The following is a 25,778-nucleotide window of genomic DNA, read 5'->3' on the forward strand; positions in this document are numbered from 1 at the left end:
ATTCTATAATCTCTGGTACGTTTACCTTGAAGGTCGTCCCAAGACCCAGTGTGAGCAGCAGAGAGAAGCAGCAGAGAGTGTTCATTGGGTAGGAAACTTCATCCCTCAGTGTGATGAGGAGGGTCAGTACAGGCCTCAGCAGTGCTGGCCGTCCACAGGTTACTGCTGGTGTGTGGACAGTAAGGGGCAGGAGATACCGGGAACCCAAACTCCACCCGGAACCCCGCCAATAAACTGTGACAAGCCTGGTAAGCATGTCTACCTGAACTTGAATTTTTTTGTATAAAATTGTCATAGTCCTCTCTCAATAGGTCACATGTCCTATTTTAAATAACTATTTCTAATGTTTTTTACCAATTAATTGTCTTGGGATCTGTTATAGATAGGTAGCAAATGCTTTTTTGTTTTTTGGGGTCAGTTTTAAAGTTCTTAAAATAAGTCTCTTCTGCTCACGAAGGCTGCATTTATTTGATCAAAAATACAGTAAAAACTGTAATATTGTTAAATATTATTACAATTTAAAATAACTGTTTTATGTTCTTAGGGGGCCCAAGCCCTGAAAGGGCGAAGGCCCTATTGTTTTGCTTAGGATTATTTATTATTTAGGGCCCAAGCCCTGAAAGGGCGAAAATAAAAATATAGCTGCGAGCAGCGATGAAGGGCCAAAGCCGGCGGCACCGCCACCCCGGTGCCTTTAGGGCCCTTGGACCCATAATCGCTGCTCGCAGCTATATTTTTTCTTTCTTTTTTTCCTATTCCTAAATGTTTCAACATTTGCAATGTAATTGGATAAATAAATAAATGAATTAATTTTCCCTTTACAGAAGAGAGTACCACACACATGACCACCACCAGTTCAAGTCTTCCCTCAGGTATTTTTTAAACAATTTTGGGCGGGAAAAAGGCCAATGAAAAGGTGGACTATACTGTTGTCCTCTGTAGGCAAATCAGAGTTGGCATGTGAAATAAAAAAAATAAAAAAAATATATATTTATTTTCCCTTTACAGAAGAGAGTACCACACACATGACCAGCATTGATTCAAGCCTTCCCTCAGGTATTTTTGAAAACATTTTTTGGGGGAAAAGGCCACTAAAAAAGTTGGACAATCACTTTTGCGCTTTGTAGATATCAGAGTTGGCATGTAAAATGAAAATAATAAAAAATAAATACATTTTATTTTCCCTTTATAGAAGAGGGCAACACAGACATGACCACCACCGAATCAAGCCATCTCTCAGGTATTTTTTAAACAATTTTGGGCGGGAAAAAGGCCACTGAAAAGGTGGACAATCACTGTTGCCCTCTGTAGGCGCAAATTAGAGTTGGCATGTGAAATAAAAAATAAAAAATAAGATAAAAAATTAAAATATTTATTTTCCCTTTACAGAAGAGACTACCACACACATGATCAGCATTGATTCAAGCCTTCCCTTAGGTATTTTTGAAACCATTTTTGTTTGGAAAAGGCCACTGAAAAGGTGGACAATCACTGTTGTCCTCTGTAGGCCAATCAGAGTTGGCATGTGAAATAAAAAAAATAAAAATAAGATAAAAAATTAAAATATTTATTTTCCCTTTACAGAAGAGACTACCACACACATGATCAGCATTGATTCAAGCCTTCCCTTAGGTATTTTTGAAACCATTTTTGTTTGGAAAAGGCCACTAAAAAAGTTGGACAATCACTTTTGCGCTTTTGTAGACATATCAGAGTTGGCATGTAAAATGAAGAAAATTAAAATTAAATACATTTATTTTCCCTTTATAGAAGAGAGCACCACACACATGACCACCACCAGTTCAAGTTCTCCCTCAGGTATTTAAAAAAAAATTTGAGTGGGAAAAAGGCCACTGAAAAGGTGGACAATCACTGTTGACCTCTGTAGGCATATCAGAGTTGTCATGTGAAATGAAAAAAAAAAATATATATTTTCCCTTTACAGAAGAGAGCACCACACACATGACCAGCACTGGATCAATCCTTCCCTCAGGTATTTTTGAAACCATTTTATGGGGGGAAAGACCATTGAAAGGGTGGACAATCACTTATGTGCTCTGTAGACATATCAGAGTTGGCATGTAAAATGGCTAAAAATCTTTTTTTCTTTCTTTTTTCCTATTTAAAGAAGAAACCAACACAGACATGACCACCACCGAATCAAGCCTTCTCTCAGGTATTTTTTAAACAATTTTGGATGGGAAAAAGGCCACTGAAAAGGTGGACAATCACTTTTGCTCTCTTTAGGCATATCAGAGTTGGCATGTAAAATAAAATAAAAAATAAAATAAATTCATTCATTTTCCCTTTACAGAAGAGAGTACCACACACATGATCAGCATTGATTCAAGCCTTCCCTTAGGTATTTTTGAAACCATTTTTGTTTGGAAAAGGCCACTGAAAAGGTGGACAATCACTGTTGTCCTCTGTAGGCCAATCAGAGTTGGCATGTGAAATAAAAAAAATAAAAATAAGATAAAAAATTAAAATATTTATTTTCCCTTTACAGAAGAGACTACCACACACATGATCAGCATTGATTCAAGCCTTCCCTTAGGTATTTTTGAAACCATTTTTGTTTGGAAAAGGCCACTAAAAAAGTTGGACAATCACTTTTGCGCTTTTGTAGACATATCAGAGTTGGCATGTAAAATGAAGAAAATTAAATACATTTATTTTCCCTTTATAGAAGAGAGCACCACACACATGACCACCACCAGTTCAAGTTCTCCCTCAGGTATTTAAAAAAAAATTTGAGTGGGAAAAAGGCCACTGAAAAGGTGGACAATCACTGTTGACCTCTGTAGGCATATCAGAGTTGTCATGTGAAATGAAAAAAAAAAAAAATATTTTCCCTTTACAGAAGAGAGCACCACACACATGACCAGCACTGGATCAATCCTTCCCTCAGGTATTTTTGAAACCATTTTATGGGGGGAAAGACCATTGAAAGGGTGGACAATCACTTATGTGCTCTGTAGACATATCAGAGTTGGCATGTAAAATGGCTAAAAATCTTTTTTTCTTTCTTTTTTCCTATTTAAAGAAGAAACCAACACAGACATGACCACCACCGAATCAAGCCTTCTCTCAGGTATTTTTTAAACAATTTTGGATGGGAAAAAGGCCACTGAAAAGGTGGACAATCACTGTTGCTCTCTTTAGGCATATCAGAGTTGGCATGTAAAATAAAATAAAAAATAAAATAAATTCATTCATTTTCCCTTTACAGAAGAGAGTACCACACACATGATCAGCATTGATTCAAGCCTTCCCTTAGGTATTTTTGAAACCATTTTTGTTTGGAAAAGGCCACTGAAAAGGTGGACAATCACTGTTGTCCTCTGTAGGCCAATCAGAGTTGGCATGTGAAATAAAAAAAATAAAAATAAGATAAAAAATTAAAATATTTATTTCCCTTTACAGAAGAGACTACCACACACATGATCAGCATTGATTCAAGCCTTCCCTTAGGTATTTTTGAAACCATTTTTGTTTGGAAAAGGCCACTAAAAAAGTTGGACAATCACTTTTGCGCTTTTGTAGACATATCAGAGTTGGCATGTAAAATGAAGAAAATTAAAATTAAATACATTTATTTTCCCTTTATAGAAGAGAGCACCACACACATGACCACCACCAGTTCAAGTTCTCCCTCAGGTATTTAAAAAAAAATTTGAGTGGGAAAAAGGCCACTGAAAAGGTGGACAATCACTGTTGACCTCTGTAGGCATATCAGAGTTGTCATGTGAAATGAAAAAAAAAAAATATATTTTCCCTTTACAGAAGAGAGCACCACACACATGACCAGCACTGGATCAATCCTTCCCTCAGGTATTTTTGAAACCATTTTATGGGGGGAAAGACCATTGAAAGGGTGGACAATCACTTATGTGCTCTGTAGACATATCAGAGTTGGCATGTAAAATGGCTAAAAATCTTTTTTTCTTTCTTTTTTCCTATTTAAAGAAGAAACCAACACAGACATGACCACCACCGAATCAAGCCTTCTCTCAGGTATTTTTTAAACAATTTTGGATGGGAAAAAGGCCACTGAAAAGGTGGACAATCACTTTTGCTCTCTTTAGGCATATCAGAGTTGGCATGTAAAATAAAATAAAAAATAAAATAAATTCATTCATTTTCCCTTTACAGAAGAGAGTACCACACACATGATCAGCATTGATTCAAGCCTTCCCTTAGGTATTTTTGAAACCATTTTTGTTTGGAAAAGGCCACTGAAAAGGTGGACAATCACTGTTGTCCTCTGTAGGCCAATCAGAGTTGGCATGTGAAATAAAAAAAATAAAAATAAGATAAAAAATTAAAATATTTATTTTCCCTTTACAGAAGAGACTACCACACACATGATCAGCATTGATTCAAGCCTTCCCTTAGGTATTTTTGAAACCATTTTTGTTTGGAAAAGGCCACTAAAAAAGTTGGACAATCACTTTTGCGCTTTTGTAGACATATCAGAGTTGGCATGTAAAATGAAGAAAATTAAATACATTTATTTTCCCTTTATAGAAGAGAGCACCACACACATGACCACCACCAGTTCAAGTTCTCCCTCAGGTATTTAAAAAAAAATTTGAGTGGGAAAAAGGCCACTGAAAAGGTGGACAATCACTGTTGACCTCTGTAGGCATATCAGAGTTGTCATGTGAAATGAAAAAAAATAAATATATTTTCCCTTTACAGAAGAGAGCACCACACACATGACCAGCACTGGATCAATCCTTCCCTCAGGTATTTTTGAAACCATTTTATGGGGGGAAAGACCATTGAAAGGGTGGACAATCACTTATGTGCTCTGTAGACATATCAGAGTTGGCATGTAAAATGGCTAAAAATCTTTTTTTCTTTCTTTTTTCCTATTTAAAGAAGAAACCAACACAGACATGACCACCACCGAATCAAGCCTTCTCTCAGGTATTTTTTAAACAATTTTGGATGGGAAAAAGGCCACTGAAAAGGTGGACAATCACTGTTGCTCTCTTTAGGCATATCAGAGTTGGCATGTAAAATAAAATAAAAAATAAAATAAATTCATTCATTTTCCCTTTACAGAAGAGAGTACCACACACATGATCAGCATTGATTCAAGCCTTCCCTTAGGTATTTTTGAAACCATTTTTGTTTGGAAAAGGCCACTGAAAAGGTGGACAATCACTGTTGTCCTCTGTAGGCCAATCAGAGTTGGCATGTGAAATAAAAAAAATAAAAATAAGATAAAAAATTAAAATATTTATTTCCCTTTACAGAAGAGACTACCACACACATGATCAGCATTGATTCAAGCCTTCCCTTAGGTATTTTTGAAACCATTTTTGTTTGGAAAAGGCCACTAAAAAAGTTGGACAATCACTTTTGCGCTTTTGTAGACATATCAGAGTTGGCATGTAAAATGAAGAAAATTAAAATTAAATACATTTATTTTCCCTTTATAGAAGAGAGCACCACACACATGACCACCACCAGTTCAAGTTCTCCCTCAGGTATTTAAAAAAAAATTTGAGTGGGAAAAAGGCCACTGAAAAGGTGGACAATCACTGTTGACCTCTGTAGGCATATCAGAGTTGTCATGTGAAATGAAAAAAAATATATATATTTTCCCTTTACAGAAGAGAGCACCACACACATGACCAGCACTGGATCAATCCTTCCCTCAGGTATTTTTGAAACCATTTTATGGGGGGAAAGACCATTGAAAGGGTGGACAATCACTTATGTGCTCTGTAGACATATCAGAGTTGGCATGTAAAATGGCTAAAAATCTTTTTTTCTTTCTTTTTTCCTATTTAAAGAAGAAACCAACACAGACATGACCACCACCGAATCAAGCCTTCTCTCAGGTATTTTTTAAACAATTTTGGATGGGAAAAAGGCCACTGAAAAGGTGGACAATCACTGTTGCTCTCTTTAGGAATATCAGAGTTGGCATGTAAAATAAAATAAAAAATAAAATAAATTCATTCATTTTCCCTTTACAGAAGAGAGTACCACACACATGATCAGCATTGATTCAAGCCTTCCCTCAGGTATTTTTGAAACAATTTTGGGTGGGAAAAAGGCCACTGAAAAGGTGGACAATCACTGTTGTCCTCTGTAGGCCAATCAGAGTTGGCATGTGAAATAAAAAATAAAAAATAAGATAAAAAATTTAAATATTTATTTTCCCTTTACAGAAGAGACTACCACACACATGATCAGCATTGATACAAGCCTTCCCTTAGGTATTTTTGAAACCATTTTTGTTTGGAAAAGGCCACTAAAAAAGTTGGACAATCACTTTTGTGCTTTTGTAGACATATCAGAGTTGGCATGTAAAATGAAGAAAATTTAAATTAAATATATTTGTTTTCCCTTTATAGAAGAGAGCACCACACACATGACCACCACCAGTTCAAGTTCTCCCTCAGGTATTTAAAAAAAAATTTGAGTGGGAAAAAGGCCACTGAAAAGGTGGACAATCACTGTTGACCTCTGTAGGCATATCAGAGTTGTCATGTGAAATGAAAAAAATGAAAAATGAAAATATTTATTTTCCCTTTACAGAAGAGACTACCACACACATGATCAGCATTGATTCAAGCCTTCCCTCAGGTATTTTTGAAACCATTTTTTTTTTTTTGAAAAGGCCACTAAAAAAGTTGGACAATCACTTTTGCGCTTTGTAGACATATCAGAGTTGGCATGTAAAATGAATTTTTTTTTAATTAAATACATTTATTTTCCCTTTATAGAAGAGAGCACCACACACATGACCACCACCAGTTCAAGTTCTTCCTCAGGTATTTTTTTAAACAATTTTGAGCGGAAAAAAGGCCACTGAAAAGGTGGACAATCACTGTTGACCTCTGTAGGCATATCAGAGTTGTCATGTGAAATGAAAAAAAAAAAGTATTTTTCCTTTATAGAAGAGAGCAACACAGACATGACCACCACCGTATCAGTCCTTCTCTCAGGTATTTTTGAAACAATTTTGGCCGGGAGAAAGGCCACTGAAAAGGTGGACAATCACTGTTGCCCTCTTTAGTCATGTGAAAAAAAACAAAAAAAAACAATGTTTTATATATATATATTCCCTTTACAGAAGAGAGCACCACACACATGACCAGCACTGAATCAATCCTTCCCTCAGGTATTTTTGAAACCATTTTTTGGGGGAAAAGGCCATTGAAAGGGTGGACGATCACTTCTGTGCTCTGTAGACATATCAGAGTTGGAATTTAAAATGGCAAACAATCTTTTTAGGGCCCAAGCCCCGAAAGAGCGAAGGCCCTATTGTTTTTGTAAGGATTATTAGGGGCCAAGCACCAAAGGTGCGTAGGCACCTATTGTATCCGTTCCCGTTCTTATTCTTCTTCTTCCGCTCTGGGAGTCTATGGCAGCCCGTAGAACCGATTGCGGGAAAGTTGTAATGGTTTGACATTCTGATAGAGGACAGTCCCAACATTAAATACACCAATTTTGGTGTGTCTAAGTCAGGGGTTCCCAAACTTTTCCATGACAAGGCCCCCCAAATACTACTAGGTTCTGGCCAAGGCCCCCCTTTTGCAGGATGTGTTATTGAACCCATCGACAATACTGCGGCAAATGTAGAAATAAATAAATAAAACATCTAGGTGAACATCAGATTATGTGATGGTGTTTGATACCAGCCAATCAGAAAGATTATAGAGATGAACCGATTACAATTTTCAAGACCGATTCCGATTTTTCATTGAGTTTGACCTGCAGATACAGATTTTAGCCGATTCTGATTTCATTTTTTCTAACCACTTTACAGCACACACAAATATTTATTTTCTATAAATATATTTTTTATAAAACACCACTTTTACCCAAACTGATTAATAAAAACAAGTTTAAATGGGTACATTTTCTATAAATATTTTTGAGTCTTCATTTTCTTTTCTGACATAGCCTACTCCAGTTCTTGTTAAAACACACTATAGCCTACATGCAAATTATGTGCATTTTTGGTACTTTTTGTGTGAAATCTTATTTATTTTGTCCATCAAAAGTGTGCTTTCGCTTTAATTGAGCGTGAGCGTGAGCAGCGCAGCAGAAATAGACGGCGCCGAAACCCTCCGCTTCACTACTGCTCACAGCACGCGACGCTCCTGCTTGACGCTCACGCGCTGCTCCTGCTCGCGGTGTGAATGCACTCACTGAACATGCACGCCGAAAAAAATTCGCGCCGCTCGCGGTCTGAAACGGCCGTAATTCACAAGGTTTCCTACATGTGCGTTCTGTGTGCACGTGTGATGCTGATGTTACGCGATGTTAATCATGCGGCGCCCGAGTGCATTTGAATCGGCATATGTCAGACTGAAAATCGCCCAAAAATCGGCCAATTCTGGTCACCAGCCGATCAATCAGTTCATCTCTAAAAGATTAGCATTAAAAGTATAATGTTCAGATAGGCTATGCAACAAATTATTATAATGTTATTTCATAACAATACTCATATTAACACTTTTTTTTTTGTGACGTTTTTTAACTTTTTTTTCCCGCTTTTTTTTTCAACTTGCTGCGGCCCCCAGTTTGAAAACTCCTGGTCTAAGTCATTCCCTCTAGCGGAATACGCTAATAACTACGCTAATAACTTTTGAACCGTAAAGCCTATCAACAAAATTCTTTTTTCCTCTGATTCCTGAGCTCAAGACAATTCGATTGCATACGTCATTTTCCGTCATGGAAATTTTTCCGCCATTTAGAATTTTCCGAAAAACCTACTTTTTCGAACTCGAATAAATTTTACGTAGAGCTTGCGAGAACAGACGTAAGGTGGTATCTCCGCAACGCTTTATCGGATTCAGACCAAACTTGGTACATGTCATCACAAGCATGACCTGAGGCTACATGCTGCGTTTCAGCGCAGCGCCACCTATTGGTCCGGAGATATGAAAAATGGCTATTTTTGCATAGAACTTCTGAACAGTTTGTCCAAAAATCATAAAATTGGTCTCGTTAGATTCAGGGCAACATGCCGAGTCGACTGATATACAATTTTACCATATCGGCCATTTTGGCTGTCGGACATTTTGAATGTTGTGCTAAAATGCTGTATTTTAAGAACGCATCAACGGATTGTTACGAAACTTGGTATGGGTCATCAGCACAATGCCCTGAAGGAGCGTGAGAAGTTTCGAACCAGCGCCACCTAGTGGTCAAAAGTTATAACAAAATTTCCAAAACTGCTAATAACTTTTGAATAAATCTGGCTATTGAACTGCCACTGGTCTTAATAGATTCCTTGGGTCAAGACGAGAACAAAGGTACCAAGTTTTCCTTATTTGGCCGAACTTCCTGTCCGCCATCTTGATTTTCATTCAAAACCTACTTTTTCGAACTCCTCCTAGACCGTTTGTCTGTTTTTCACCAAAATCGAATCGTATCATCTCCAGACTGTGCCGACTAAAAGTTATGGATTTCGTGCCGATAGACGAAACCGTTTTCGTATACTGCAGCAGCAAATTTGAGGCATGATGCCAAAAGGACTATTCAAGCTTTATCTCTGCAATGCCTTGACATATTGACACCAAACTTTGTGTGTGTCATTGTCACTTCACTCTGACCACATCACATCAGTTTTGTAACTACGCCACCTATTGGTCGAAAGTGATAATCCCTTTAATCATATTTTTAGTTAATGTATATGATGTTTCAGCCATTTTTACTAAATTCATCTTTAAATGTCTTTAATTGCTCCTTGCTGCAGTTGGTACGACACTCCCAGCCATGTTCGCATGTCTTGATGTCTTATTCTGCTTGGCCCCGATAATTGCTGCTTGCAGCTATATTTTATTATTATTATTATTTATTTATTTTGTCAATCTTTCGGGCACTTTTGGGGCCCTTAACATGCTCGAAAACTCTTGAAACTTTGCACACAGGTCAGAATCCGCGGCCATCAGGGCCGGGCTGAAGCTGAAGCTGAAGCTGGGCTGAAGCTCAACAGCGCCCCCTTGAACGGGGTCCGAAAACTTGGTCCATATATCAAACACGCTTGCATGAATTAATATGAATCTCGGTACACATATAGATCTCATTGAGCCGAGCAACTTCCGCACTCTATGTTATTTGCTCCGCCCAACAGGAAGTCAGCTATTATGGGTTGTTTGAAAAACGCATCCTCTGGAATTTGAAATACTCCTCCTAGAGAATTCATCCAATCGCCACCAAACTTGGTCAGCATGAAGTCAAGACACTGAGGATGCTAAATTGCGGACGGATTTTATGATATCTCGAACGGTTTGGGCGTGGCGAGGAAATTAATTTATAGTGAATAAGGGACACAGGAAGTGTGTTATAACTTCAGCATACATTAACTGATCTTGATGAAACTTCAGCAGTGTGTTCGTTGTAAGAGGCCGATCTCATGGATGTACAGTGGTGGTCAGAAATAATGGCAGCTTCATTTTGTGCTCAGTTACCCATTTATGTGTTGATTTTGATGTTTGCTTTGGACTGTTGTCCTAATGGAAGATCCAACCACGGCCCATTATAAGATTTCTAGCAGAGGCAGTCAGGTTTTGATTTTTTATCTGTTGGTATTTGCTAGAATCCATAATAACATGTATCTGAACAAGATGTCCAGGACCTCCAGCAAAAAAAAAAAAATAGGCCCACAACATATAAGATCCAGCAGTATATTTAACCGTAGGCATGGGGTACTTTTTATCCATGTTTACACCGAACACATCTGGTGGGTTTTCTGCAAAAAAGTCCTTTTTTGTTTCATCTGACAATATAATCTGGTCCCTTTTGAAGTTCCAGTCATGTCTGACAACTGAATATGCTGGAGTTTATTTTTGGAGGAGCGAGGAGGATTTTTCTTGAAACCCTCCCAAACAACATGCAGTGATGTAGGGGATTTTTTATCATTTTTTTTAGGCTTTCCGACCCCCAAGACTCAAGCAATCTCTGCAATTCTCCATCTGTGATCCTTAGAGAGTCTTTGGCCACTCAAACTTTCCTCCTCACCGTGCATTAAGACAATATAGACACATGTCCTCTTCCTGGCAGATTCGTAACATCTTTAGTTGATTGGAACTTCTTACTTATTGCCCTGATGGTCAAAATGGGGATTTTCAATTCTTTAGCTATTTTCTTACAGCCACTTTCTATTTTGTGATGCTCAACAATCTTTTGATGCACATCAGAACTATATTCTTTGGTTTTACTCATTACGATGGATGATTAAAGAAATTTGGCCTTTGTGTATTCGTCATATTTAAACTCCTGTGAAACAATAAGTCATAGCAAGTAAATGTCATGTTCCTAGTCACCCTGGTGTGCTAAAAAAAAAGGGAAATATTAATAAGAATATACTTTAGAGATATTTTACTCGTAAAAAATTCTAGGGGTGCCAATAATTGTGGCCGACGTGTTTTGGAGAAAAAACATTTATTTCATAATGTGATTTCCTCCCCACTTTCAATTATTTTATTTCAATGAAAGGTTAGATTTTTGCGAATTTTTGGAATGAAAGATCAAAAGGATAAACAATGCAGATTTTTTTTTTTTTTTTGCCATTTTTGATCATATTTACCAGGGGTGCCATTCATTCTGTCCACCACTGTAACTATTGTGAGTCGAATGAACCTCATTGGTTGTTCCGAAGTTGAACGAAAGTCTTATGAGTTTTGGAACAACATGAGGGTGACTTATTGATGACAGAATTACATTTTTTTTGGAGAACTAACCCTCCAAGTAAATTCTATAATCTCTGGTACGTTTACCTTGAAGGTCGTCCCAAGACCCAGTGTGAGCAGCAGAGAGAAGCAGCAGAGAGTGTTCATTGGGTAGGAAACTTCATCCCTCAGTGTGATGAGGAGGGTCAGTACAGACCTCAGCAGTGCTGGCCGTCCACAGGTTACTGCTGGTGTGTGGACAGTAAGGGGCAGGAGATACCGGGAACCCAAACTCCACCCGGAACCCCGCCAATAAACTGTGACAAGCCTGGTAAGCATGTCTACCTGAACTTGATTTTTTTTGTATAAAATTGTCATAGTCCTCTATCAATAGGTCACATGTCCTATTTTAAATAACTATTTCTAATGTTTTTTACCAATTAATTGTCTTGGGATCTGTTATAGAGAGGTAGCAAATGCTTTTTTGTTTTTTGGGGTCAGTTTTAAAGTTCTTAAAATAAGTCTCTTCTGCTCACGAAGGCTGCATTTATTTGATCAAAAATACAGTAAAAACTGTAATATTGTTAAATATTATTACAATTTAAAATAACTGTTTTATGTTCTTAGGGGGCCCAAGCCCTGAAAGGGCGAAGGCCCTATTGTTTTGCTTAGGATTATTTATTATTTAGGGCCCAAGCCTTGAAAGGGCGAAAATAAAAATATAGCTGCGAGCAGCGATGAAGGGCCAAAGCCGGCGGCACCGCCACCCCGGTGCCTTTAGGTAACTTAAGGCACCGGGGTTGCGGTGCCACCGGCTTGGACCCATAATCGCTGCTCGCAGCTATATTTTTTCTTTCTTTTTTCCTATTCCTAAATGTTTCAACATTTGCAATGTAATTGGATAAATAAATAAATGAATTAATTTTCCCTTTACAGAAGAGAGCACCACACACATGACCACCACCAGTTCAAGTCTTCCCTCAGGTATTTTTGAAACAATTTTGGGCGGGAAAAAGGCCACTGAAAAGGTGGACAATCACTGTTGTCCTCTGTAGGCAAATCAGAGTTGGCATGTGAAAAAAAAAAAAAAAAAAAAAAAATATATATATATATATATACAGTATATATATATATATATATATATATATATATATATATATATATATATATATATTTATTTTCCCTTTACAGAAGAGAGTACCACACACATGACCAGCATTGATTCAAGCCTTCCCTCAGGTATTTTTGAAAACATTTTTTTGGGGAAAAGGCCACTGAAAAGGTGGACAATAACTGTTGCGCTTTGTTGACACATCAGAGTTGGCATGTAAAATAGCCAAATATATATCTTTTTTTTCTTTTTTTTTTTTTACAGAAGAGAGCACCACACACATGACCACCACCAGTTCAAGTCTTCCCTCAGGTATTTTTGAAACAATTTTGGGCGGGAAAAAGGCCACTGAAAAGGTGGACAATCACTGTTGTCCTCTGTAGGCGCAAATCAGAGTTGGCATGTGAAATAAAAAAAATAATAACAATAAAAAATATTTATTTTCCCTTTACAGAAGAGACTACCACACACATGGTCAGCATTGATTCAAGCCTTCCCTCAGGTATTTTTTAAACCATTTTTGTTTGGAAAAGGCCACTAAAAAAGTTGGACAATCACGTTTGCGCTTTTGTAGACATATCAGAGTTGGCATGTAAAATGAAGAAAATGAAAATTAAATACATTTATTTTCCCTTTATAGAAGAGAGCACCACACACATGACCACCACCAGTTCAAGTTCCCCCTCAGGTATTTTTAAACAATTTTGAGCGGGAAAAAGGCCACTGAAAAGGTGGACAATCACTGTTGACCTCTGTAGGCATATCAGAGTTGTCATGTGAAATGAAAAAAAATATATATATTTTCCCTTTACAGAAGAGAGCACCACACACATGACCAGCACTGGATCAATCCTTTCCTCAGGTATTTTTGAAACCATTTTATGGGGGGAAAGGCCATTGAAAGGGTGGACAATAACTTTTGCGCTTTGTAGACATATCAAAGTTGGCATGTAAAATGAAAAAAAAAAAAATATATATATATATTTTCCTTTTACAGAAGAGAGTACCACACACATGACCAGCATTGATTCAAGCCTTCCCTCAGGTATTTTTGAAAACATTTTTGGGGGGAAAAGGCCACTAAAAAAGTTGGACAATCACTTTTGCGCTTTGTAGACATATCAGAGTTGGCATGTAAAATGAAAATAATAAAAAATAAATACATTTTATTTTCCCTTTTTAGAAGAGAGCAACACAGACATGACCACCACTGAATCAGTCCTTCTCTCAGGTATTTTTTTAAACAATTTTGGGCGGGAAAAAGGCCACTGAAAAGGTGGACAATCACTGTTGCCCTCTTTAGTCATGTAAAAAAAAAAAATATATATATATATTTTCCCTTTACAGAAGAGAGCACCACACACATGACCAGCACTGAATCAATCCTTCCCTCAGGTATTTTTGAAACCATTTTTTGGGGGAAAAGGCCATTGAAAGGGTGGACGATCACTTCTGTGCTCTGTAGACATATCAGAGTTGGAATGTAAAATGGCAAAAAATCTTTTTAGGGCCCAAGCCCCGAAAGAGCGAAGGCCCTATTGTTTTTGTAAGGATTATTAGGGGCCAAGCACCTAAGGTGCGTAGGCACCTATTGTATCCGTTCCCGTTCTTATTATTATTAGGGGCCAAGCACCGAAGGTGCGGAGGCACCTATTGTATCTGTTCCCGTTCTTATTATTATTCTTCCGCTTTGGGAGTCTATGGCAGCCCGTAGAACCGATTGCGGGAAAGTTGTAATGGTTTGACATTCTGATAGAGGACAGTCCCAACATTAAATACACCAATTTTGGTGTGTCTAAGTCATTCCCTCTTGCGGAATACGCTAATAACTACGCTAAAAACTTTTGAACCGTAAAACCTATCAACAAAATTCTTTTTTCCTCTGATTCCTGAGCTCAAGACGATTCGATTGCATACGTCATTTTCCGTCATGGAAATTCCGCCATTTTGAATTTTCTGAAAAACCTACTTTTTCGAACTCCTCGTAGGCCGTTGCTCCGATTTTCGCGAAAATTGAACTAGATTATCTCCAGACCATGCCGACAAAAAGTTATGGAATTCAAGTTGATTCGCCAAACCGTTTTCGATAAACCCACGAATAAATTTGACGTAGAGCTTGCGAGAACAGACGTAAGGCGGTATCTCCGCAACGCTTTATCGGATTCAGACCAAACCTGGTACATGTCATCACAAGCATGACCTGAGGCTACATGCTGCGTTTCGGCGCAGCGCCACCTATTGGTCCGGAGATATGAAAAATGGCTATTTTTGCATATAACTTCTGAACAGTTTGTCCAAAAATCATAAAATTGGTCTCGTTAGATTCAGGGCAACATGCCGAGTCGACTGATATACAATTTTACCATATCGGCCATTTTGGCTGTCGGCCATTTTGAATTTTGTGCTAAAATGCTGTATTTTAAGAACGCATCAACGGATTGTTACGAAACATGGTATGGGTCATCAGCACGGTGCCCTGAAGGAGCGTGAGAAGTTTCGAACCAGCGCCACCTAGTGGTCAAAGGTTATACATTTTTTTCCAAAACTGCTAATAACTTTTGAATAAATCTGGCTATTGAACTGCCACTGGTCTTAATAGATTCCTTGGGTCAAGACGAGAACATAGATACCATGTTTTCCTTATTTGGCCGAACTTCCTGTCCGCCATCTTGATTTTCATTCAAAACCTACTTTTTCGAACTCCTCCTAGACCGTTTGTCGGTTTTTCACCAAAATCGAATCGTATCATCTCCAGACTGTGCCGACTAAAAGTTATGGATTTCGTGCCGATAGACGAAACCGTTTTCGTATACTGCAGCAGCAAATTTGAGGCATGATGCCAAAAGGACTATTCAGGCGTTATCTCTGCAATGCCTTGACATATTGACACCAAACTTTGTGTGTGTCATTGTCACTTCACTCTGACCACATCACATAAGTTTTGTAACTACGCCACCTGTTGGTCGAAAGTGATAATCCCTTTAATCATATTTTTAGTTAATGTATATGATGTTTCAGCCATTTTGACTAAATTCATCTTTAAATGTCTTTAGTTGCTCCTTGCTGCAGTTGGTACGACTCTCCCAGCCATGTTCGCATGTCTTGATGTCTTATTCTGCTTGGCCCCGATAATTGCTGCTTGCAGCTATATTTTTTTATTTTTTTTTTTTTATTATTTTTGTCAACCTTTCAGGCACTTTTGGGGCCCTTAACATGCTCGAAAACTCTTGAAACTTTGCACACAGGTCAGAATCCGCGGCCATCAGGGGCTGAAGCTGGGCTGAAGCTCAACAGCTCCCCCTTGAACGGGGTCCGAAAACTTGGTCCATATATCAAACACGCTTGCATGAATTAATATGAATCTCGGTACACATATATATCTCATTGAGCCGAGCAACTTCCGCACTCTATGTTATTAGCTCCGCCCAACAGGAAGTCAGCTATTATGGGTTGTTTGAAAAACGCATCCTCTGGAATTTGAAATACTTTTCCTAGAGAATTCATCCAATCGCCACCAAACTTGGTCAGCATGAAGTCAAGACACTGAGGATGCTAAATTGCGGATGGATTTTGATATCTCGAACGGTTTGGCCGTGGCGAGGAAACAAATTTATGGTGAATAAGGGACACAGGATGTGTGTTATAACTTCAGCATACATTAACTGATCTTGATGAAACTTCAGCAGTGTGTTCGTTGTAAGAGGCCGATCTCATGGATGTACAGTGGTGGTCAGAAATAATGGCAGCTTCATTTTGTGCTCAGTTACCCATTTTTGTGTTGATTTTGATGTTGCTTTGGACTGTTGTCCTAATGGAAGATCCAACCACGGCCCATTATAAGATTTCTAGCAGAGGCAGTCAGGTTTTGATTTTTTATCTGTTGGTATTTGCTAGAATCCATAATAACATGTATCTGAACAAGATGTCCAGGACCTCCAGCAAAAAAAAATAGGCCCACAACATATAAGATCCAGCAGTATATTTAACCGTAGGCATGGGGTACTCTTTATCCCTGTTTACACCGAACACATCTGGTGGGTTTTCTGCCAAAAAGTCATTTTTTTTGTTTCATCTGACCATATAATCCGGTCCCTTTTGAAGTTCCAGTCATGTCTGACAACTGAATATGCTGGAGTTTATTTTTGGAGGAGCGAGGAGGATTTTTCTTGAAACCCTCCCAAACAATATGCGGTGATGTAGGGGTTGTTTGGTCCTTTTTTTTAGGCTTTCTGACCCCCAAGACTCAAGTAATCTCTGCAATTCTCCATCTGTGATCCTTGGAGAGTCTTTGGCCACTCAAACGTTCCTCCTCACCGTGCATTAAGACAATATAGACACACGTCCTCTTCCTGGCAGATTTGTAACATCTTTAGTTGATTGGAACTTCTTACTTATTGCCCTGATGGTCAAAATGGGGATTTTCAATTCTTTAGCTATTTTCTTACAGCCACTTTCTATTTTGTGATGCTCAACAATCTTTTGATGCACATCAGAACTATATTCTTTGGTTTTACTCATTATGATGGATGAGTGAAGAAATTTGGCCTTTGTGTATTCGTCATATTTAAACTCCTGTGGAACAATAAGTCATAGCTAGAAAATTTCATGTTCCTAGTGCATGGTGTGCTAAAAAAAGGGGAAATATAAATATTAATAATAATATACTTCAGATATATTTTACTTGTAAAAAAATCTAGGGGTGCCAATAATTGTGGCCGACGTGTTTTGGAGAAAAACATTTATTTCATAATGTGATTTCCTCCTCACTTTCAATTATTTTACTTCAATGAAAGGTTAGATTTTTGCGAATTTTTGGAATGAAAGATCAAAAGGATAAACAATGCAGATTATTTTTTTTTACAGTCATTTTTGATCATATTTACCAGGGGTGCCATTAATTCTGTCCACCACTGTAACTATTGTGAGTCGAATGAACCTCATTGGTTGTTCCGAAGTTGAACGAAAGTCTTATGAGTTTTGGAACCACATGAGGGTGACTTATTGATGACAGAATTTAAATTTTTTGGAGAACTAACCCTCCAAGTAAATTCTATAATCTCTGGTACGTTTACCTTGAAGGTCGTCCCAAGACCCAGTGTGAGCAGCAGAGAGAAGCAGCAGAGAGTGTTCATTGGGTAGGAAACTTCATCCCTCAGTGTGATGAGGAGGGTCAGTACAGGCCTCAGCAGTGCTGGCCGTCCACAGGTTACTGCTGGTGTGTGGACAGTAAGGGGCAGGAGATACCGGGAACCCAAACTCCACCCGGAACCCCGCCAATAAACTGTGACAAGCCTGGTAAGCATGCCTACCTGAACTTGAAGTTTTTTGTATAAAATTGTCATAGTCCTCTCTCAATAGGTCACATGTCCTATTTTAAATAACTATTTCTAATGTTTTTTACTAATTAATTGTCTAGGGATCTGATATAGAGAGGTAGCAAATGCTTTTTTGTTTTTTGGGGTCAGTTTTAAAGTTCTTAAAATAAGTCTCTTCTGCTCACGAAGGCTGCATTTATTTGATCAAAAATACAGTAAAAACTGTAATATTGTTAAATATTACTACAATTTAAAAAAACTGTTTTTCTGTTCTTAGGGCCCAAGCCCTGTAAGGGCGAAGGCCCTATTGTTTTGCTTAGGATTATTTATTATTTAAGGCCCAAGCCCTGAAAGGGTGAAAATAAAAATATAGCTGCGAGCAGCGATGAAGGGCCAAAGCCGGCGGCACCGCCACCCCCGGTGCCTTTAGGTAACTAAATGCACCAGGGTTGCGGTGCCACCGGCTTGGACCCGTAATTGCTGCTCGCAGCTATATTTTTTCTTTCTTTTTTCCTATTCCTAAATGTTTCAACATTTGCAATGTAATTGGATAAATAAATAAATGAATTATTTTTCCCTTTACAGAAGAGAGCACCACACACATGACCACCACCAGTTCAAGTCTTCCCTCAGGTATTTTTGAAACAATTTTGGGCGGGAAAAAGGCCACTGAAAAGGTGGACAATCACTGTTGTCCTCTGTAGGCGCAAATCAGAGTTGGCATGTGAAATAAAAAAAATAATAACAATAAAAAATATTTATTTTCCCTTTACAGAAGAGACTACCACACACATGGTCAGCATTGATTCAAGCCTTCCCTCAGGTATTTTTTAAACCATTTTTGTTTGGAAAAGGCCACTAAAAAAGTTGGACAATCACTTTTGCGCTTTTGTAGACATATCAGAGTTGGCATGTAAAATGAAGAAAATGAAAATTAAATACATTTATTTTCCCTTTATAGAAGAGAGCACCACACACATGACCACCACCAGTTCAAGTTCTCCCTCAGGTATTTTTAAACAATTTTGAGCGGGAAAAAGGCCACTGAAAAGGTGGACAATCACTGTTGACCTCTGTAGGCATATCAGAGTTGTCATGTGAAATGAAAAAAAAAAATATATATTTTCCCTTTACAGAAGAGAGCACCACACACATGACCAGCATTGATTCAAGCCTTCCCTCAGGTATTTTTGAAAACATTTTTTTGGGGGAAAGGCCATTGAAAGGGTGGACAATAACTTTTGCGCTTTGTAGACATATCAAAGTTGGCATGTAAAATGAAAAAAAAATTAAATTTAATACATTTATTTTCCCTTTATAGAAGAGAGCACCACACACATGACCACCACCAGTTCAAGTTCTCCCTCAGGTATTTTTTTAAACAATTTTGAGCGGAAAAAAGGCCACTGAAAAGGTGGACAATCACTGTTGACCTCTGTAGGCATATCAGAGTTGTCATGTGAAAAAAAAAAAAAAAAAAATATATATATATTTTCCTTTTACAGAAGAGAGTACCACACACATGACCAGCATTGATTCAAGCCTTCCCTCAGGTATTTTTGAAAACATTTTTTGGGGGAAAAGGCCACTAAAAAAGTTGGACAATCACTTTTGCGCTTTGTAGACATATCAGAGTTGGCATGTAAAATGAAAATAATAAAAAATAAATACATTTTATTTTCCCTTTATAGAAGAGAGCAACACAGACATGACCACCACCGAATCAGTCCTTCTCTCAGGTATTTTTTAAACAATTTTGGGCGGGAAAAAGGCCACTGAAAAGGTGGACAATCACTGTTGCCCTCTTTAGTCATGTAAAAAAAAAATATATATATATATATATATATATATATATATATATATATATATATATATATATATATATATATATATATATTCCCTTTACAGAAGAGAGCACCACACACATGACCAGCACTGAATCAATCCTTCCCTCAGGTATTTTTGAAACCATTTTTGGGGGGAAAAGGCCATTGAAAGGGTGGACGATCACTTCTGTGCTCTGTAGACATATCAAAGTTGGAATGTAAAATGGCAAAAAATCTTTTTAGGGCCCAAGCCCCGAAAGAGCGAAGGCCCTATTGTTTTTGTAAGGATTATTAGGGGCCAAGCACCTAAGGTGCGTAGGCACCTATTGTATCCGTTCCCGTTCTTATTATTATTAGGGGCCAAGCACCGAAGGTGCGGAGGCACCTATTGTATCTGTTCCCGTTCTTATTATTATTCTTCTGCTCTGGGAGTCTATGGCAGCCCGTAGAACCGATTGCGGGAAAGTTGTAATGGTTTGACATTCTGATAGAGGACAGTCCCAACATTAAATACACCAATTTTGGTGTGTCTAAGTCATTCCCTCTAGCGGAATACGCTAATAACTACGCTAAAAACTTTTGAACCGTAAAACCTATCAACAAAATTCTTTTTTCCTCTGATTCCTGAGCTCAAGACGATTCGATTGCATACGTCATTTTCTGAAAAACCTACTTTTTCGAACTCCTCGTAGGCCGTTGCTCCGATTTTCGCGAAAATTGAACTAGATTATCTCCAGACCATGCCGACAAAAAGTTATGGAATTCAAGTTGATTCGCCAAACCGTTTTCGATAAACCCACGAATAAATTTGACGTAGAGCTTGCGAGAACAGACGTAAGGCGGTATCTCCGCAACGCTTTATCGGATTCAGACCAAACCTGGTACATGTCATCACAAGCATGACCTGAGGCTACATGCTGCGTTTCGGCGCAGCGCCACCTATTGGTCCGGAGATATGAAAAATGGCTATTTTTGCATATAACTTCTGAACAGTTTGTCCAAAAATCATAAAATTGGTCTCGTTAGATTCAGGGCAACATGCCGAGTCGACTGATATACAATTTTACCATATCGGCCATTTTGGCTGTCGGCCATTTTGAATTTTGTGCTAAAATGCTGTATTTTAAGAACGCATCAACGGATTGTTACGAAACATGGTATGGGTCATCAGCACGGTGCCCTGAAGGAGCGTGAGAAGTTTCGAACCAGCGCCACCTAGTGGTCAAAGGTTATACATTTTTTTCCAAAACTGCTAATAACTTTTGAATAAATCTGGCTATTGAACTGCCACTGGTCTTAATAGATTCCTTGGGTCAAGACGAGAACATAGATACCATGTTTTCCTTATTTGGCCGAACTTCCTGTCCGCCATCTTGATTTTCATTCAAAACCTACTTTTTCGAACTCCTCCTAGACCGTTTGTCTGTTTTTCACCAAAATCGAATCGTATCATCTCCAGACTGTGCCGACTAAAAGTTATGGATTTCGTGCCGATAGACGAAACCGTTTTCGTATACTGCAGCAGCAAATTTGAGGCATGATGCCAAAAGGACTATTCAGGCGTTATCTCTGCAATGCCTTGACATATTGACACCAAACTTTGTGTGTGTCATTGTACTTCACTCTGACCACATCACATAAGTTTTGTAACTACGCCACCTGTTGGTCGAAAGTGATAATCCCTTTAATCATATTTTTAGTTAATGTATATGATGTTTCAGCCATTTTTACTAAATTCATCTTTAAATGTCTTTAATTGCTCCTTGCTGCAGTTGGTACGACTCTCCCAGCCATGTTCGCATGTCTTGATGTCTTATTCTGCTTGGCCCCGATAATTGCTGCTTGCAGCTATATATATATATATATTTTTTTTTTTTTTTTTTTTTGTCAACCTTTCAGGCACTTTTGGGGCCCTTAACATGCTCGAAAACTCTTGAAACTTTGCACACAGGTCAGAATCCGCGGCCATAAAGGGGCTGAAGCTGGGCTGAAGCTCAACAGCTCCCCCTTGAACGGGGTCCGAAAACTTGGTCCATATATCAAACACGCTTGCATGAATTAATATGAATCTCGGTACACATATAGATCTCATTGAGCCGAGCAACTTCCGCACTCTATGTTATTAGCTCCGCCCAACAGGAAGTCAGCTATTATGGGTTGTTTGAAAAACGCATCCTCTGGAATTTGAAATACTCCTCCTAGAGAATTCATCCAATCGCCACCAAACTTGGTCAGCATGAAGTCAAGACACTGAGGATGCTAAATTGCGGACGGATTTTTGATATCTCGAACGGTTTGGCCGTGGCGAGGAAACAAATTTATGGTGAATAAGGGACACAGGAAGTGTGTTATAACTTCAGCATACATTAACTGATCTTGATGAAACTTCAGCAGTGTGTTCGTTGTAAGAGGCCGATCTCATGGATGTACAGTGGTGGTCAGAAATAATGGCAGCTTCATTTTGTGCTCAGTTACCCATTTTTGTGTTGATTTTGATGTTTGCTTTGGACTGTTGTCCTAATGGAAGATCCAACCACGGCCCATTATAAGATTTCTAGCAGAGGCAGTCAGGTTTTGATTTTTTATCTGTTGGTATTTGCTAGAATCCATAATAACATGTATCTGAACAAGATGTCCAGGACCTCCAGCAAAAAAAAAAAGGCCCACAACATATAAGATCCAGCAGTATATTTAACCGTAGGCATGGGGTACTCTTTATCCCTGTTTACACCGAACACATCTGGTGGGTTTTCTGCCAAAAAGTCATTTTTTTGTTTCATCTGACCATATAATCCGGTCCCTTTTGAAGTTCCAGTCATGTCTGACAACTGAATATGCTGGAGGTTATTTTTGGAGGAGCGAGGAGGATTTTTCTTGAAACCCTCCCAAACAACATGCGGTGATGTAGGGGTTGTTTGATCCTTTTTTTTAGGCTTTCTGACCCCCAAGACTCAAGTAATCTCTGCAATTCTCCATCTGTGATCCTTGGAGAGTCTTTGGCCACTCAAACGTTCCTCCTCACCGTGCATTAAGACAATATAGACACACGTCCTCTTCCTGGCAGATTTGTAACATCTTTAGTTGATTGGAACTTCTTACTTATTGCCCTGATGGTCAAAATGGGGATTTTCAATTCTTTAGCTATTTTCTTACAGCCACTTTCTATTTTGTGATGCTCAACAATCTTTTGATGCACATCAGAACTATATTCTTTGGTTTTACTCATTATGATGGATGAGTGAGGAAATTTGGCCTTTGTGTATTCGTCATATTTAAACTCCTGTGGAACAATAAGTCATAGCTAGAAAATTTCATGTTCCTAGTCACCCTGGTGTGCTAAAAAAAGGGGAAATATAAATATTAATAATAATATACTTCAGATATATTTTACTTGTAAAAAAATCTAGGGGTGCCAATAATTGTGGCCGACGTGTTTTGGAGAAAAACATTTATTTCATAATGTGATTTCCTCCTCACTTTCAATTATTTTACTTCAATGAAAGGTTAGATTTTTGCGAATTTTTGGAATGAAAGATCAAAAGGATAAACAATGCAGATTATTTTTTTTTACAGCCATTTTTGATCATATTTACCAGGGGTGCCATTAATTCTGTCCACCACTGTAACTATTGTGAGTCGAATGAACCTCATTGGTTGTTCCGAAGTTGAACGAAAGTCTTATGAGTTTTGGAACAACATGAGGGTGACTTATTGATGACAGAATTAAATTTTTTTGGAGAACTAACCCTCCAAGTAAATTCTATAATCTCTGGTACGTTTACCTTGAAGGTCGTCCCAAGACCCAGTGTGAGCAGCAGAGAGAAGCAGCAGAGAGTGTTCATTGGGTAGGAAACTTCATCCCTCAGTGTGATGAGGAGGGTCAGTACAGGCCTCAGCAGTGCTGGCCGTCCACAGGTTACTGCTGGTGTGTGGACAGTAAGGGGCAGGAGATACCGGGAACCCAAACTCCACCCGGAACCCCGCCAATAAACTGTGACAAGCCTGGTAAGCATGCCTACCTGAACTTGAAGTTTTTTGTATAAAATTGTCATAGTCCTCTCTCAATAGGTCACATGTCCTATTTTAAATAACTATTTCTAATGTTTTTTACTAATTAATTGTCTTGGGATCTGACATAGAGAGGTAGCAAATGCTTTTTTGTTTTTTGGGTTCAGTTTTAAAGTTCTTAAAATAAGTCTCTTCTGCTCACGAAGGCTGCATTTATTTGATCAAAAATACAGTAAAAACTGTAATATTGTTAAATATTACTACAATTTAAAATAACTGTTTTTCTGTTCTTAGGGCCCAAGCCCTGAAAGGGCGAAGGCCCTATTGTTTTGCTTAGGATTATTTATTATTTAGGGCCCAAGCCCTGAAAGGGTGAAAATAAAAATATAGCTGCGAGCAGCGATGAAGGGCCAAAGCCGGCGGCACCGCCACCCCGGTGCCTTTAGGTAACTAAATGCACCAGGGTTGCGGTGCCACCGGCTTGGACCCGTAATCGCTGCTCGCAGCTATATTTTTTCTTTCTTTTTTCCTATTCCTAAATGTTTCAACATTTGCAATGTAATTGGATAAATAAATAAATGAATTATTTTTCCCTTTACAGAAGAGAGCACCACACACATGACCACCACCAGTTCAAGTCTTCCCTCAGGTATTTTTGAAACAATTTTGGGCGGGAAAAAGGCCACTGAAAAGGTGGACAATCACTGTTGTCCTCTGTAGGCAAATCAGAGTTGTCATGTGAAATAAAAAAAATAATAAAAAAAAAATAAAAAAAAATATTTTCCCTTTACAGAAGAGAGTACCACACACATGACCAGCATTGATTCAAGCCTTCCCTCAGGTATTTTTTAAACCATTTTTTTGGGGGGGAAAAGGCCACTAAAAAAGTTGGACAATCACTTTTGCGCTTTGTAGACATATCAGAGTTGGAATGTAAAATGAAAAAATTAAATACATTTACTTTCCCTTTATAGAAGAGAGCACCACACACATGACCACCACCAGTTCAAGTTCTCCCTCAGGTATTTTTTAAACAATTTTGAGCGGAAAAAAGGCCACTGAAAAGGTGGACAATCACTGTTGACCTCTGTAGGCATATCAGAGTTGTCATGTGAAATGAAAAAAATAAAATAATATATATATATATATATTTTTTTTTATTTTTTATTTTTTTCCTTTACAGAAGAGAGCACCACACACCTGACCAGCACTGGATCAATCCTTCCCTCAGGTATTTTTGAAACCATTTTACCACCACCGAACCAAGCCTTCTCTCAGGTATTTTTTAAACAATTTTGGATGGGAAAAATGCCACTGAAAAGGTGGACAATCCCTGTTGCTCTCTTTAGGCATATCAGAGTTGGCATGTAAAATAAAATAAAAAATAAAATAAATGAATTAATTTTCCCTTTACAGAAGAGAGCACCACACACCTGACCAGCACTGGATCAAGTGTTACCTCAGGTATATTTGAAACAATTTTTAGAGGGGTGAGAAGGCCACTGAAAAGGTGGATGATCACTGTTGCGCTTTGTAGGCATATCAGAGTTGGCATGTAAAAAAAAAATATATAATTTTCCCTTTACAGAAGAGAGTACCACACACATGACCAGCACTGGATCAAGCCTTCCCTCAGGTATTTTTGAAACCATTTTTTTGTGGGAAAAGCCCATTGAAAAGGTGGACAATCACTGTTGCGCTTTGTAGGCATATCAGTTTGCATGTAAAATAGCAAAATATATATACTTTTTTTTTTTTTTTTACAAAGAAGAGAGCACCCCACACATGACCACCACCAGTTCAAGTCTTCCCTTAGGTATTTTTTTTTTTTTTTAATTGGGAAAAAGGCCACTGACAAGGTGGACGATCA

The 25,778-nt window shown here is 38.3% G+C and overlaps 1 protein-coding gene across 1 annotated transcript in view; it reads left to right on the top strand.

The window, feature by feature from the left end:
* LOC309485642 (uncharacterized protein) overlaps positions 1-23,943 on the top strand; it is a gene marked incomplete at its 3' end in the record, with an annotated part of 64,074 nt that extends 40,131 nt beyond the window's left edge. Inside the window, exons 17-20 of the mRNA XM_082152574.1 lie at positions 33-248; positions 11,764-11,979; positions 17,839-18,054; positions 23,690-23,943. Of these exons, the coding sequence (XP_082008700.1) occupies positions 33-248; positions 11,764-11,979; positions 17,839-18,054; positions 23,690-23,943 (902 nt within the window). The remainder of the gene's footprint in view (positions 1-32; positions 249-11,763; positions 11,980-17,838; positions 18,055-23,689) is intronic.
* Positions 23,944-25,778: the final 1,835 nt, after the last annotated feature.

Source organism: Leuciscus leuciscus (genome assembly GCF_965113295.1).
Source record: "Leuciscus leuciscus genome assembly, chromosome: 21".
Classification (NCBI taxonomy): domain Eukaryota; kingdom Metazoa; phylum Chordata; class Actinopteri; order Cypriniformes; family Leuciscidae; genus Leuciscus; species Leuciscus leuciscus.